This window comes from Gymnoscopelus braueri, assembly GCF_963280865.1.
Source record: "Gymnoscopelus braueri genome assembly, chromosome: 13".
Taxonomy (NCBI): domain Eukaryota; kingdom Metazoa; phylum Chordata; class Actinopteri; order Myctophiformes; family Myctophidae; genus Gymnoscopelus; species Gymnoscopelus braueri.
The window spans coordinates 16,713,283-16,728,524 of record NC_137615.1 but is presented as its reverse complement, the minus strand read 5'-3'; the positions used below and the strand labels follow the sequence as shown (position 1 = coordinate 16,728,524).

Below are 15,242 nucleotides of genomic sequence, written 5' to 3'. Positions count from 1 at the left end.
GGGTAGGTCTGAGCTGGGCTAAGCGGGGCTAAAGCTGTGATTGGTCGGCTCACAGCTGTGTCTGTCCACTCAGGTCTCTGTAAAATGTAAACACTACGGTAGCAGTGTTGCCATGTCCACTTATTATAAGCGACATTGGGCTTATTTTTCTGTAAAGTTGCTTGTGAATATTGGTAGTACTTTTACTCCACTACAATTATCTGAAAACGTATTAGTTACTAGTTACTAGTTACTTTTCAGATATAAATGATTACATTATAAAACATACATTAACCACTTAAGCCCTATTTTATACCTAGGCTATTTGAAAATAGCCGATCTACAAGCAAGCTCACAACGCATCGCGTCATTGTAGATCTGCTATTTTCAAACATTTTAGTACTTACTTTTGGTATTATTTGGGGCTTGTTTCCATATGTTGTTGAAACCAGTGGTTCTTAAACATTTTCATGTCAAGGACCCCCAAATTAATATGTATTTGTCAAAATTGTATATGTATATATATTTTTTAAATAGCAGATGCACACACTCACAATGCGTCGCATCGCTACGCGTTGTGAGTTTGTAGATCTGCTATTTTCAAATAGCCGTAGATAGTCGCTTCTTTTGGGATTGTTTTCATAGACCTGATTGCTTATTTTTTTCTGCTAAACCTGGCAACAATGAATGTGCGACGATACACGCTAATAATGTTTTTTATATAAGTGATGGCAACGTGTTTAGACACCACACAGGTCTTCCCAACAATAGCGAAGATTAAAGTCAGGGTGAACATGGCCAAATAATATCTTAAGAGCCAAACTAGCTCTGAGGAAGCACGCTAGCATTTAGGCTAACCCTGTAGCCTGAGGCTAAGTTGGTGTGTTAAAGAAAGGGGCGTTGATTTCCTTCGGGAGGGGAGGGGAGGGTGGGGATTTTGCGAGTGGGGACTTTTGTGCAATGGAAACGCAAGACATTTTGAAGCGGTGCGGTGCGGTTCTGGACTGTACTGGACAGTGTCGTGCTTAAGCTGTGATGGAAAAGCGGCTTAAGTGGATCAAACACAACCTGTCTGACCCTCATTCTGTTATTTCACAACACGCTCCTGTGTAAAGTTCCTTTGCCCAGCAGTGTTTACAATGAGAAATAAATAAAGTACATGAAGAAGCCGGAGATCACTGGGTAAACTACATACAGAGAGCAGTGCTGTAAGGCAGTGGATAACACATGGATTAAATCACAATAAAATCTCACAGCTGAAAATGTTTGTATGGCCAAGACCTAATGTGCGATTAGGACTTGGCCCCCCACTAGCGCTGATTCCAAAACAATTAACACAATATGTAACATGGTGATGTTTTAGTTAAAATATGTTGTTTAACCTTTAACCTTTACAAAAGTATGAAATATCCGAAACAATTACCATTTATGGAAAATGCTTCTGAACATTATTGCTAGTTTGACCACTACAAATGCTTAAAATAATAACAGAAAACAGCTAATCTACAAGCTCTCAATGCGAGAGCTTGTAGATTGGCTATTTTCGCTGCGCAACTTGCTTCCATAGAACACACGCTGGCTTCTATGGAATCCAAATGACTGAAATCATCTGGATCCATGATAATCCATGAAAACATAGACTGACTGGGTTCTCCTTTGTCATCTTTATACATTTTCTACGATCATAATAATCCCCCCGTACCCTGTGGGTCCACCTCCTTGGCGATCTTGAGCGCGTCAGAGTTGGCCAGGTCCTGGTTGGCGGGGGTGACGGCCAGGATCAGACAGCTCTCCTTGGTGATGAACTGCATCAACATTTCCCGGATCTGGTGCTCGATGTCCACGGGCTGGTCCCCGACCGCCACCTTGGTCATCCCCGGCAGGTCGATCAGGGTCAGGTTCAGCACTAACACGGTGCACACACAGACACAAGACAAGGGAGAGCGTGTGACAAGATGAGATGCTATTATAACTTTGGCAATTCAAAAATAGCAGATATACAAGCTCGCTATGGGCTTGTACATCTGCTAAAAAATTAATAATCGTGAACATTTTTGCAAATCTTTGAAAGAGTTTAACTCAAATCTTTGCTTCTGGGGGGTCCCTGGAACAAAATATTTGAGATGGGGGTAGGTGGCCAAATACATATAATTTTGGGTATGATGGTTTTACCCATCAAAATATGTTGTTCCAGGTCTACAAGCTCGTAGCGCGACGCTATGAGCTTGTAGATCTGCAATTTTTTTATAGCCCAAAGCATAAAATAATGGTTATAGCTAAAAATCTAAAATGACACAGATGCGTTCCCCGGATTGAATGGGTTAATTCGTAGCGTTGACGAATGGACACAGCTTGCCACTGTGGGCATCGTGTGACGGATGAGCGTGCCAGACAGAGGCTGCCACATGGGGTGTTAACTCATTCAGTGCCCAGCTTATTTATGGTATTTTGAGTGCCACAGCCAAAATACATTGTAAAAAAAAAGTGCTTAGGAGCCGAGATACAGCCTTTTTCAGTAAGAAGTTAAACAAAGAGTGAATGGAGCAGCAAATCTTCAAATCATCATATCTTGGGTTCTGAACATGTTTTTTTTTTAGACGTCCAGTGGCACTCGGGGCTTTATATCAACGGACGTTTTAGACGTCCAGTGGCACTGAATGAGTTAAGAGAGCGGCTCTTGGCTACGTCTGGTCTGTCTGCGTTTTCATTAGTGGTCGAGAGCCTTACCGTTCGGGGAGTACACCCTCAGGTTAATGGGGATGGAAGAGATGCCCTTGTTGGAGCCGGTGATCCGGTCCGTCTCCGCCTCGATCTCCGACCGCACCTCATCGAAGTCCACAAACTTCTTCCCTTTGAGGTGCAGGAACTCAGCATATTCTACACAGGGACACAGAGCGATGGACAAACAGTGAAGAGAGGGAGTAGGGCTGTCACGATTACAAATTTAAGTTGACGATTAATGGGCACTCAAATAATTGCGATTAAGGATTTAATTGTGTGTTTGGCATTGACTATTGGAACATATGACGCTTTTTAGGCTTCGTAATCAAAAATTTGCGCAGGGCAGATATGACAAATAACTGAAAACATACAAATTATTGACATATTCAATCATTTTATACATGTAAAAAAAGCAGAAATAGCAGCTCTACAAGCTTACAACGCGTCACCTTGTGACGCGTTGTAAGCTTGTAGATCCATGTGACGCGTTGTAAGCTTGTAGATCTGCTATTTCTGCTTTTTTTTATATTTGAAAAAAATATATATATTTGAAAAACATTTTTCAACATGGAAACGATTATGCAAAAATAATTGCGATTATCTCAAATAATTGCAATCAGACGATTATGTAATAATTGTGACAGGCCTAGGAGGGAGGTAGAGAGAGGGCATACCAGCTGCAATGAGCAAGAGAGAGAATGTTGCATTACAGAGAGATAAAGGCAGAAACCAAGGCGCTGTAGAGTGGAGGCCACAGTGGCGGGACAGTGATGAAAGCGCACAGGGGGGGGCATCGCTGTGCAAAGGACTGCGAGGCTCACCTGCTTTATTGTTGACCAGCTGCAGGACAAGAGGTCGGCGGGTGACGATGCCCGATCCACGTGGAAGGAAGTCCCTGAGGGGAAGGGAGAGAGACAGAGAGACAAGGGTTAAAAGAAAGTTGATAGAGTCGAAACAAGAAAAGAGGCAGAATGAGAGAGAACGGGAGAAAGAAAAACAAGACGGGGAAAACAAGATTAGTTAGTTAAATTATTCATTACACCGATTAGGTCCATACCACGCGGACCACGTGGGCGTGATTTTCTCATGGCATGGTCCGCCACAAAATCACGGCCTGTGGTCTGTGGTAAATTGATGTGCGCAGGGGAATTTCACGCCTGCAATCTGTCTCCGGACAAATCAAATGTGACAGTCGTTTTCTCTGTCATCGTTTTACAGCCTTGCAATACAGATCAATTCATGCACACACACTCTTTGTCGTTATGGCTGCATTGATTTTGTACGCTTAAGGCTTCTCCCAAACCCTTTTTCAGGGACTTGGACAACTGTTACGATTGATACTATCATTATTATGAATACTAGTGTAATATATTAACCAAATGAATTGACTGTATGTACATATATATTTTTATATATATATATATATATTTTGTATTTTGTATACTTGTCCAAAGGAACTGAAAATAAAACTGAACTGAACTACTGTGGCGCTTTTATATCGACACAGTCGTTCCTTCCTCTGCAAACAATTAAACATCTATACAGGGCCTGTTTAGAGCAGAGACGAGGCCCTTGCTTTCAGCTCAGCCACGATAAGCCTTTGTGTGTGCACCGCAGTCTGGCTGTGTCAATAATACAGTTGACATCGCTCAAGGTTATGCTTTAACCACATTATAGTCTTGCGTCTCACACTCGATATCGTCTTGTGGTGTTCCAACATTCTCAGGAAGTGTGCTTATACATCATCTCACTATTACTTCATAGTCGATGCAACTTCAGCATAACGTAACCTAACTGTGAGCCAAGGTTGAACAATGTTTAACCATCTGGGCAACGGAGCATTGGGTAGACAGTAGAGTAGACACCTCGCCTATGAGGAAACAATGTGATATTGGAGCGCTTTTATGCACAGCGCAACACATTCTTCTTAACCCATTAAAGCCGGGAAAGCATCATTTTAGATTTTTATATATATATATATATATATATATATATATATATATATATATATATATATATATATATATATATATATATATATAGCATCATACGTTTTTCAGAAAACTCTTAGGATTTAGAACATTGGTTTAAAACAGTGGTTCTCAAAAATAGCAGGTATACAAGCTCACAGCACGTCACTTCGTGGCGCGAGCTTGTTTGAACATTTTTAACACAAGTCTTGTCTTTTGGGGGTCCCTGGCACAACCATTTTCAGATGGGGGGGGGCGGCAGCCAAATATATATATATATGAATTTGGGGGTCCTTGACACAAGAAAGTTTGAGAACTACTGATTTAGAAGGCATTTGTAGAATGGGCCTCAGGTCTTAATGGGTTAACGTGACACAGCACCTGAGGAATTTCAGCCCAACTCACTTGGGGCTGACGAGTTGCTGAGTCAGTCAGGCCCAACATGAAGAAGCTCCACCCTGCCTCCAGTACCCTTGTTCTGAAGTAACGTAACACGCTACATCTGGTGGTAATAATCACCGCTACTAGTCCTGAGTCCTGGAACAATCCTATCTACAACATCAGAGTCTGTCGTTAACCCACATAATTATTATCTTCCCCATCTTTCAGTCTACACAGCCAGATCCACAGGCCTGGGGGGGGGGGCAGCCAGGCCTGACAGACTGGAAGCAATGTTGCAGCCATGGAACAGGAGTGTGGAAGGGTTTTTCTTTGTTTTGTTTTTATGTGCCTTTTGTTGTATTATCTTGGCTACTGCACTACACTTGAATTTCCCCCTTGGGATCAATAAAGTGAAATCTAATAATCTAGGCTATAGTACATCAGTAGTCATACTTCAATGCTAGACCTGGGCTGTAGCTATATGCTGCCTGCATCAGTACCTGGAACATTCCAGATGGCCTGACTTCAGCAAAAAAAGTACTAGTATTGTGCCCTGAGCACACGCACGCACATGCTTGCTTTCTCACTCTCTCTCTCTCACACACACACACACACACACACAATAGAAAGCCCTGGATAGGTGTGAGGGAATAATGGAGAGGGACGGAGTGAGAAAAGGAGATAAGAGGAGAGACAGTGAGGCAGACACGGTGCTGGAAATGAACGACATGCAGACAGAGGGAGTCGAAAGAGACGCAGCTCATCGGTCACACAGTGTCACTTCTGAGTGCCAATGTATTTTATGCAACGCTCCAGTTACACACCACTCTCTCTCTCTCTCAATGGATTTATCAAGGCAGACGAGATGCATGCCTACCAGACGGAACACTTTGGGCTCCAATTCCCATGAAGAGAACAAAAAGAACCTGCTTAAAACGAGGCCAGACGGAACGTACGCTAATCTGAAGACGGAAAATTGATACTATTAATTTATACACTGAGTGATGAAATATAAATTGGGCAACGCAACGCAACCTCAAAAGAAGTGTTCCGAACTTCAGATATTCTATTCAGAGAGGGTACATAACACGACAACAACGGCCCATTTTGAAACAAGCGGGAGGCCGGGCTTCCATTATTGATGTGCTGTAAATGATAGAGGAGGCCAAGCAGATTGTGTATCATTTCATGCATTATGGATGGCCGAGCAAAGAGCTTCGGTCCCAGAGCCTCCCTCAAACATAACAGAGAGACAGGGAAAGCATACAAACAGGGGGGGTTAAAGACCGTGACGGCCTCTGCATCACATAGCCTAACCAGTCATATTACTGATTTCAAGGAGCCTCAGGCTGCTGTGCGACTCATCCCTGCAAAAAAGTCCATTTCCCCAGGATTTTGGGGACATCAAGTCTGGTGTGCAAAAGAACCCCTTGAGGTCACAGCATGGTTCTGCAGCATGCAAATGAGCTCATTTGGCTCGTGTGGGTCCGTGGCAAGGCACAGAGCACAATAATCAGGGCTCCCCGCATGCCATGGCCATGCTACAGTCAGGAAGATTGCTCTCCGAGTACCAAGAGGCTTCTGTAGACTGAAGATGCTGTGGGCAGACTGGGCACACGACCCAAATCAATTATCGATTAACCACTGGCATACCTAATTTAGGGTAGAACATCTTCAACATAATCGGCTATTTTCGTTTACCAAAATCTCTCAATTAAATTCAATGGGGCTTTATTGGCATGAGAAAACATACATTTACATAATACATTGTCTCTCTCTCTCTCTCCCTCTATCGCTCTTGACAAAACCAAAGATATGGGATATATGCTACAAAATTGGTTACAAACATAAATGAAAAATATGTATCTATAAATGCACAAAATCTCTGTGTGTCCCCCTACATATCTTGAGAACAGCCTGACCGATCGACTTAAAACGTGCCGCGTTATCACGGAGGAGCGGCGAGGACCCAAGAGAGTGCAGAGCCGAATGGGAAGTCGGTCAGATCAGCGGATCACCGAAAATCCACAAATCTCTCTGTACGTTTCCGTCTCTGTCCCTTTTATGCCCATATATGGAGATCCCTGATGTCATGTCATCGATATGATGTCATAGACTGGTCTCCAAGTACTATGATAATGGGTCCTACACTAAGTACTCTGACAACGGGTAATGCATAACCGAAGGGGCATGCGTTCTGAGCGCATGACGTCATCTATGAAATAAAAACTACGCTATGATGACTAAAACTAAGACTAAATATATTGACAATTTTGTCAACAAATAAAAACTAGACTAAAATGTTGGTGAGGGATCTAGTGGAGAAGAGATCCAGTAGAAATAAGACCAGTCATTTTATGTTTGGTTGCGCTCGGGTGTTGCGATCTGAAAATAGCAGATCTACAAGCTCACAGCGCGACGCGTTGTGAGCTTGTAGATCGGCTATTTTCAGCACGCAACAAAGTGTAAAATCAGCCATTACGACGCCATCAAATCACCGCTAAAACACGTTTTAGTCGACTAAATCAACTGTAGATTTAGTCGACTAATATCTTATGATATTTAGTCAACTAAAACTAGACTAACAGTAAAATGTTTCAGATGACTAAAATATGACTAAAACTAAATAGAACTTTATTTAAAAGACTATGACTAAAACTAAATCAAAATGTGCTGTCAAAATCAACACTGGAGTACCGCACCAAGTACTCTGACAACAGGTATTGCATAACTGAAGGACATGTGTTCCCAACAGGCATCAGCCTAGTATAAATGAGTGTCACTCTTTCAACAAAGGTCCAGTGATGCAAGCTCTTCAAGCTTCAAAGGGATCCGTAGGCCCAATTGGATCCAGTGGTGGTAAAAGTACTCAAATGTATCAATACTGCAATGTAGAAGTACTCTGTTACAAGTAAAAGTCCAGAATTCAAAACTGACTTTACTAAAAGTACAAAAGTATTGGTATCAAAATGTACTTAAATCACCAAAAGTAAAGTACTAAAATGTTTGAAAATAGCAGATCTACAAGCTCGCGATGCGACGCGTTGTGAGCTTGTAGATCGGCTATTTTCAAATAGCCTAGGTATAAAATATAGGGCTAAAGTGGTAAATGTACGGTTTTATAATGTGATCATGTATATCTGCAAAGTAACTAGTAACTAAAGTTTTCAAAATAATTGTAGTGGAGTAAAAGTACAATATTTGCCTCGGAGATGTAGTGGAGTAGAAGTAAAAGTACTGAAAATTGGAAATACTCCAGTAAAGTAAAAAATACCTCAAAATTGTACTTAAGTACAGTACTTGAGTAAATGTACTTAGTTACTTTACACCACTGATTGAATCAAATCCCGACATCAAATGTAGTAATTAGACTACATAAACAATGTCACAATTGTTCAGAGAACAGTTTCATCCAAGCAGTGTTTTTAGTCCACCAGGTTGTCTGTTTAATAGTATTGTCACTTTGCCGACCAGCAGCAGAATCAGATAAGAGCCCCGCCCAAGCCAGCTTGCTGTGCAAGATATGACCGTCCTCCACGACGTACGCCCTCTTGGGACAATGACATCACAACGCAGTCAAAATGGAGACAGAGCCTTCCTTCCTGGTCATCCCTAAATAAGAGTTATTCAGAATCCAATAACATACACATTAAGCCATGGAGAGGACTGGGGGATTTCTTGTTTTACTTTGTTAGACCAAATGCGATTCAACACAGAGCAATTATGCAAAAGCCAAGCTGCATTTGGCAACAGGCCTGAACTGGCTTTGTATTATTTCCTGGAGTGTTTGTTAACAGCTGTTAAGGGCCATTTACACCACTGAACTAAGGGCAGGTCTGTCTAGAGAGGCTGGTGAACCCTCCAAAATAAAGGCCTGCAGAGTGCAGGCCCGCATTGGACTTTCCTATTATTTATTCATCCTGAAGCTTCAAATGAGCTTCAACCTCTGCAGTTAAAAGGGTGGAATAATAAACAGGCTGCTTGTAGAGTACTTTAACCCACGTTCAGCCTGGGAGTCCTGTTTTGTAGAATGTACTTGTAGGTCCTAGGCACACACACACACACAACCACCCTTTGAGTCAGTAACAGTGATTTAATTAGTTCCTGTCCTGCAGAACACGCATAAACAGTCATCCATGGAGTTCTTCAGCAGCAAATATGGTCGTACTTTCACAAGCTACAACTACTTGCAAAATAGTTGCCCAACATATGGTGTAGTGACCGCAGGGACACGACAACAGAAACTGCAGAGAAATAATATGGCAGGACATTAGCCTGCTAGTCAACCATATCAGATCATCATGACATCAGCACAGGACTGGGCCATATGGATAAAATCATATGTCACAATATTTGTGACTTAATACCTCGATCAATATTGTGATGATAATGATAATATCATATTGTGACAATAATATAAATTGTCTTGCTTGAAAGTATAAAATAAAGCTTAAGTGATTTCAATCAGGAGTGGAGAACACTTATGCTATATCACAATTTTACAACATGCAAAATCCCAGATGATATCTGGTCTCATGTCACAATATAATATCGATATATTGGCCAGCACTACATCAGCATAGAATTTGAGCGGGAGAGAAAGACGGGAGAGGAGGAGCAGTTACACTCCTCCTGTGTGTGTGTGTGTGTGTGTGTGTGTGTGTGTGTGTGTGTGTGTGTGTGTGTGTGTGTGTGTGTGTGTGTGTGTGTGTGTGTGTGTGTGTGTGTGTGTGTGTGTGTGTGTGTGTGTGTGTGTGTGTGTGTGTGTGTATACAGTACATGTGTGCGTACGTACGTGCGTGCGTACGTGCATGTTTGTTCTCATTACTGAATGACTCTGTTCACATTGTTGGTGCTTTAGACAAGAGAGACAGATTCTTTTTTAACTGCCTTTGGGAAATAGGGATGAATCTAGCCTTTCACACACAAACACGCCCTTCTCGTGGTGACAAAGACAGACCTTGGCAGCTAGAGGAACCACAGAGTGGTCGGTCGCTGCAGACACCAGCACCAGCTCAGTCTTCACGGCACGCTCAAATCAATATCTTCCTTTTTCCACTACAGAGGATGCATTTCACAACACACCACATCAGAACTCATGAGTGTGCTTGCTGGTGAGACGACAGTTGCAATATAACTGACATACTACTGACTGTAGCATCGCTGTTGGCTGGAACTGTTCCTGGCCCTAATTGAGTTGTGACATTTAGTCGGGAGCTCTAATACTTTTCATCGGTTAACCACTTTCACCCTGGTTTTACCATTGAGCTAATAGAGCCTGCTTGCTTGCTCAGGGGATACATTGAATCTCTTGACCATCAGGTCAGAATGTGTGTCAGATCCTGGGCCTAGGTGAGACATGTCTCAATAGAAGAGCAGGGAGACAAAATACAACCACCCCAATTGTATACGTTATATTGTATTAACATACTCTACCATACAGATGGGAGAAAATTACATTTTATTCATTAAAAAAAAGTTACATAGTGCCGGAAGTGGTAAAATATTTGTATAATCCAAAGAGAGACGTAAAGTGACCAATAGCATTGATCTATTAAAGAAATAAATCATAATGGTGATTCCAGCCGACAGTGACAACATAAATGTCTTCGGACAGTGTTTACATAACGTTAAAGCTTTAGACTTTGCTCAGAGGCTTTCCTGTCACTGGTTTAAAAACAAAGCCTGATTTAAACTTGCACACTGGTGTTGCCTGCCGTAAAATAGCAGATACAGTATACAAGCTCACAACGCGTCACAATCGTGAAGCGTTGCGAGCTTGTAGATCTGCTATTTACAGAGCACGACGCCGGCACGCAACTAAGTATAAATCAGGTTTAAAATGGATCTGATCTCAGATCAATCGGTCTCAGTCTATTACTAGAGAGGACCAGCAGCACCAGCCCTTCCGTATGGAAGTCAGATGTAACCTTGCGTGTGTGCGTGTGCGTGTGTGTGTGTGTGCGTGTGTGTGTGTGTTAGTGACTGCCACTGTTCCAGCTCATTGACCCAAAAGGACAGCTAGTAAATCCAGCCGCACTCGGTCAGCAGCTACTGTGCTGCCGCTTTAAAATAATCATTTGCAAGGTTATCATGTCCGGGGCGGGGAGCGGCTAAGATTTTTTGACCTGCTATTCAGAAGCAACATAATAAAAAGGTTGAGCATGGCATGGAGCTGAATAATACATTGCCGGCTCTCCTATCCGCAAAAGGGCTTGTTGTACCGCTTCTGATGGCATGGACATGGGTATATGTTGGCCCTGTCAACGGGAGGGGAGGGGCCTTGCTCCGCTCAGGCAGAAGAATCGAGGTCACCAACCTACGTCTCATGTTAATTACAGCAGATATGTGTCAACTGTCCTCACGGTGCAAAGTCCCTCTCATCTGAATTAATGTGTGTTGAGAGGCGGGCTAATCGGAGTGTGAATTCCCGACTACGGGCGGTTAACTTGTCTTACCACATGCTCTGGCCTATAGATGTGTAACCGCTAACCACCACAGGGCTGTCTACATACATGCCATCTTAAAAGTGAGCCTACTCCCTCTCTGCACACATACCTGCACTCGCGTGCATGTGTGTGTGTAGTGTGTACTGTATGTGTGTGTGTGTGTGTGTGGGTTGGGTGACACACTGTGTTCACTTTCAATGGGGGGAAACCTGCTAAACAAGCTGCTTTAGAGTGAGCTTGTTTTGTGTCGTTATCCGCAGGGGAATCACACACACTGTCTGTTGATGTGGGAGAGGACAGGGCCGGCCGGCGTGTTAAAGAGCCCTAGGGGTTAATTCACTGGTTCACAACCTGTGGGTCGGGACCCCCCGAGGGGTCCCCACATGATTTTTTTGGGGGGGGTCCCGCCCAGATGACAGTGAAGTGACAATTTAAGGACTTTTAAGAAGAAAAGCAAATGAAAAACATCATTACAGCATCAAAAGTAATCAAAAAACTATGCTATAAAAACGGTAGTATTGTCAAATAATAAATACAAATTGTCAAATAATAAATACAAATTTTCAAATAATAAAGCTTGCAACGCCTCGCATGGCGAGGCTATTTTCACAATATTTATCTGTGGAAGCGAGTCAAACTAAATTGAATGCCTCAACTCCTACATTCCATAGGCGGGTCCCCAGTTCAAATATGATTATTTTGGGAGGTCACGGCCTGACAAGGTTGAGAGCCACTGGGTTACTTTACTACAATATAAAATACAAAAAGTGAAAGATGTTACAACATGCATATCAGCTCCGGCGAAACAGGAAGAGGAGCAGGGAAGTTGTTACTGGCCCTGTAGTTGCACTGTCTGACTCAACATAAATAAACCTCATGTTCTAAAGGAGTGATTCTCAACCTGTGGGCTGGGGACCACTGGTGGGCCATGAGGACACTGCAAGTGCTGAATACAAAAGTATGAACCCATTCGATCCGGGAACACATCTACAAATGTCTTCTAAATCCTAACAGGTTTCTGAAAAACCTATGTTGCTTTATCAGTGGTGCTCAAACCTTTTTTTTAAGATTTTTTTTTGTGGCTTTTATGCCTTTACTTGACAGGACAGTAGGCTGACAGGAAATGGGGAGAGAGATAGGGAGGTGACACGCAGCAAAGGTCGTCGGGATCGGGAGTCGCACCTGCGACCCGCTGTCAGGCTGGATTACCAGCCTAGGTGTCCAGACGGTTACGCCAACCGTCTGGGCCTGCTCAAAACTTTTTTCATAATAGTCAAGGACCCCCAAAATGATATGCATTTGGCCGCGGACCCCCATCTCAAAATATTTAGTTCCAGGGACCCCCAGAAGCAAATATTTGAGTTACAAATGTTCGCTTTAAAAATATAATTCAAAGATTTGCACAAATGTTCATGATTTTTTTTTGTTGCAGATCAACAAGCTCATAGCGCGGCACCATGAGCTTGTATATCTGCTATTTTTTAATAGCAAATTATAAAATAATGGTTATAGCTCAAATCTAACAGCTTTAAACAGCTTTGATCTACAAATAAGTGGGTACTCGAGTGACAGGGGAGTATCCTTCCTGACCTATAGTACATTCGGGTTGTGGCAAGAAATTATAAATAGAACCACTGGAAAAAATAGTTTATGTTCAGAACAATGGCCAAGCAGAACAAAGACAAAAATGCCATGTCTAGAATAACAGTCTGCAGTTAGTGTTTGATATTACTTAAACAATGGAATTGTTATCTTCCAAGAGCTACAAATAAATAAAAAACGATTAACATTTATAAAAACCTATTGATCGATCATATTTAAATATGCACGTCACTGGATATTTCAAGTGGGACTACATTCTTCAAAAGAGTATTTGCAACCATCTAACTTCCGAGTAGTTGCTTCCGAGGCTCGTTTACAGAGAGAGAGAGAGAGAGAGAGAGAGAGAGAGAGAGAGAGAGAGAGAGAGAGAGAGAGACAGAGAGACAGAGACAGAGAGAGAGAGCTGCCAAATCTTTGTGTGATAGGATTTTACATTAACCACTTGAACCCTAGCATCCCTATCCTGAGGAGAACTCAGGATACTAGGGCTCAAAACGCCTCACACTGCGAGGTTGTTGTGAGCTTATAGATCTGCTATTTTCAGGAAAGTGTGAAAGGTCAAGTTTACTAAATATTGAATAAGTGGTTAAATGTCTTAAAATACACATTAACGCGAATCCAACACATAAAAAAACACAATTAATTAACACAACACTGATGATAGTGCTGTCAAACAAGTCTATGAAACCATCTATCAAATCTATGAAAAAGTATCTGACTGCAACACAATTGTATACTTTATGTAGTGGGGGGTCCCTGCTTCATCTCTCTCTCAGCTAAGGGGTCCTTGGCCTGTAAAACGTTGAAGACCCCTGACATAGAGTACAGTTAGAGTGTACAAATGTAACCAAGGTAGATCATAATGCACCTGCTATGTCTACCGCTAGAAACAAGTTAATTTACTGTCAACCTGGTTGGTTACATATTTGTACACCGACTCCGAGAGTTACAACCACTGAGGGATTAACTGTGCAGTTTGATTGCATATCAGTGTTTGTTTTGCACACTGTTGTTTGTTTGCACACCATTTATAACCAATTCATGTAAACTTAAATTATTACAATCCATCAACGTTGGCTTATGTCACGCAAAGGGCGCACCTTGGTTTACGACGAATGCGTAACGTCAACAGACATACCATGTCTACTTATTATAAGCCACTTTGGACCTGATTTTCCAGTAAAGTCGATTGTAAATATTAGTGGTTGCGTTTTTTTGGCCTCGTTTCTAAAGTGGAGTGGCTTATTTTGTAGATCGGCTATTTCAAATAGCCAATGTATATAGGTTTAAAGGTCTCCTGTAGCCTATAGTCGCTTCTTTTGGGCTTGTTTTCAAAGACCAAAATCTGGCAACACTGACTCAGGCAGCTGCTACAAGTTCAGGTTCACCTGCATATTAGCGATCAAACGAGCAATTTCGTTCAGTGGGTAATAAACAAACAAACTAAAAGGGTGGCAAAAGGGATCTTTGTTATTAACCTAGCCTTGGATCAAGACTATCATAGATGTATTTTATTGATTTTGACACTTGCATATCTATCAGATAGATACGAAAGTAAAAGTCAGACTCGATCTAATACATCCATGATCGTCTTGATCCAAGGCTATTGTTGACCGAGAGACCACAGTCACACACACACACACAAAATAACAAGTTAGTTATACCTGCCAACGAAATTCTCCAAGACCGAGCTCTTCCCAGCACTCTGTCCACCGACCACTGCGATCTGTGGCAGGTCCAAGTTACAGCTCTGTCCGATGGTGCTGAAGGCGTCTTGAAGCTTGTTGATGAGGGGGATCAGGTCCTCCATCCCCCGGTTCCCCATGGTGGCTGGCTGGGTCCGGCTCTCCTCTCCTCTCCTCTAGCTCAACACACAACCTGTCTGGGAGGCTAGCTGACGTTAGCTTAGCAGCAAGCTGCTGCTCGGGTTACTCTCCTCCTAAAGTGTTCAGTTAATTCCACCCGGCGCTTCGAAACAGTTCCCTCCTTTGCACTTTTAGGTGAAACCTTATGCCACTAGCGTTCCCTCGGCTCACAAAAATAACATTTTATTGTTATTTTTAACGCGTTAAATTGTTCAAAGTCAGGAAAAAAAAGGGGGGACGGAGAACCCAAACTCACAAAACAAAACTTCCTCTAC

General features: G+C 42.4%; 1 protein-coding gene across 4 annotated transcripts in view; it reads right to left on the bottom strand.

Annotated features, from left to right (window-relative positions):
* dnm2a (dynamin 2a) overlaps positions 1-15,242 on the bottom strand; it is a 44,197-nt gene extending 28,955 nt beyond the window's left edge. For all 4 annotated transcript variants that reach the window (XM_080447817.1, XM_080447819.1, XM_080447816.1 and 1 more), the window contains exons 1-4: positions 14,767-15,242; positions 3,522-3,595; positions 2,707-2,856; positions 1,682-1,885 (exon numbers count right to left, since the gene is read on the bottom strand). In XM_080447817.1, coding sequence (XP_080303943.1) covers positions 1,682-1,885; positions 2,707-2,856; positions 3,522-3,595; positions 14,767-14,927 — 589 coding nt within the window. In that variant the 5' untranslated portion in view covers positions 14,928-15,242. The remainder of the gene's footprint in view (positions 1-1,681; positions 1,886-2,706; positions 2,857-3,521; positions 3,596-14,766) is intronic.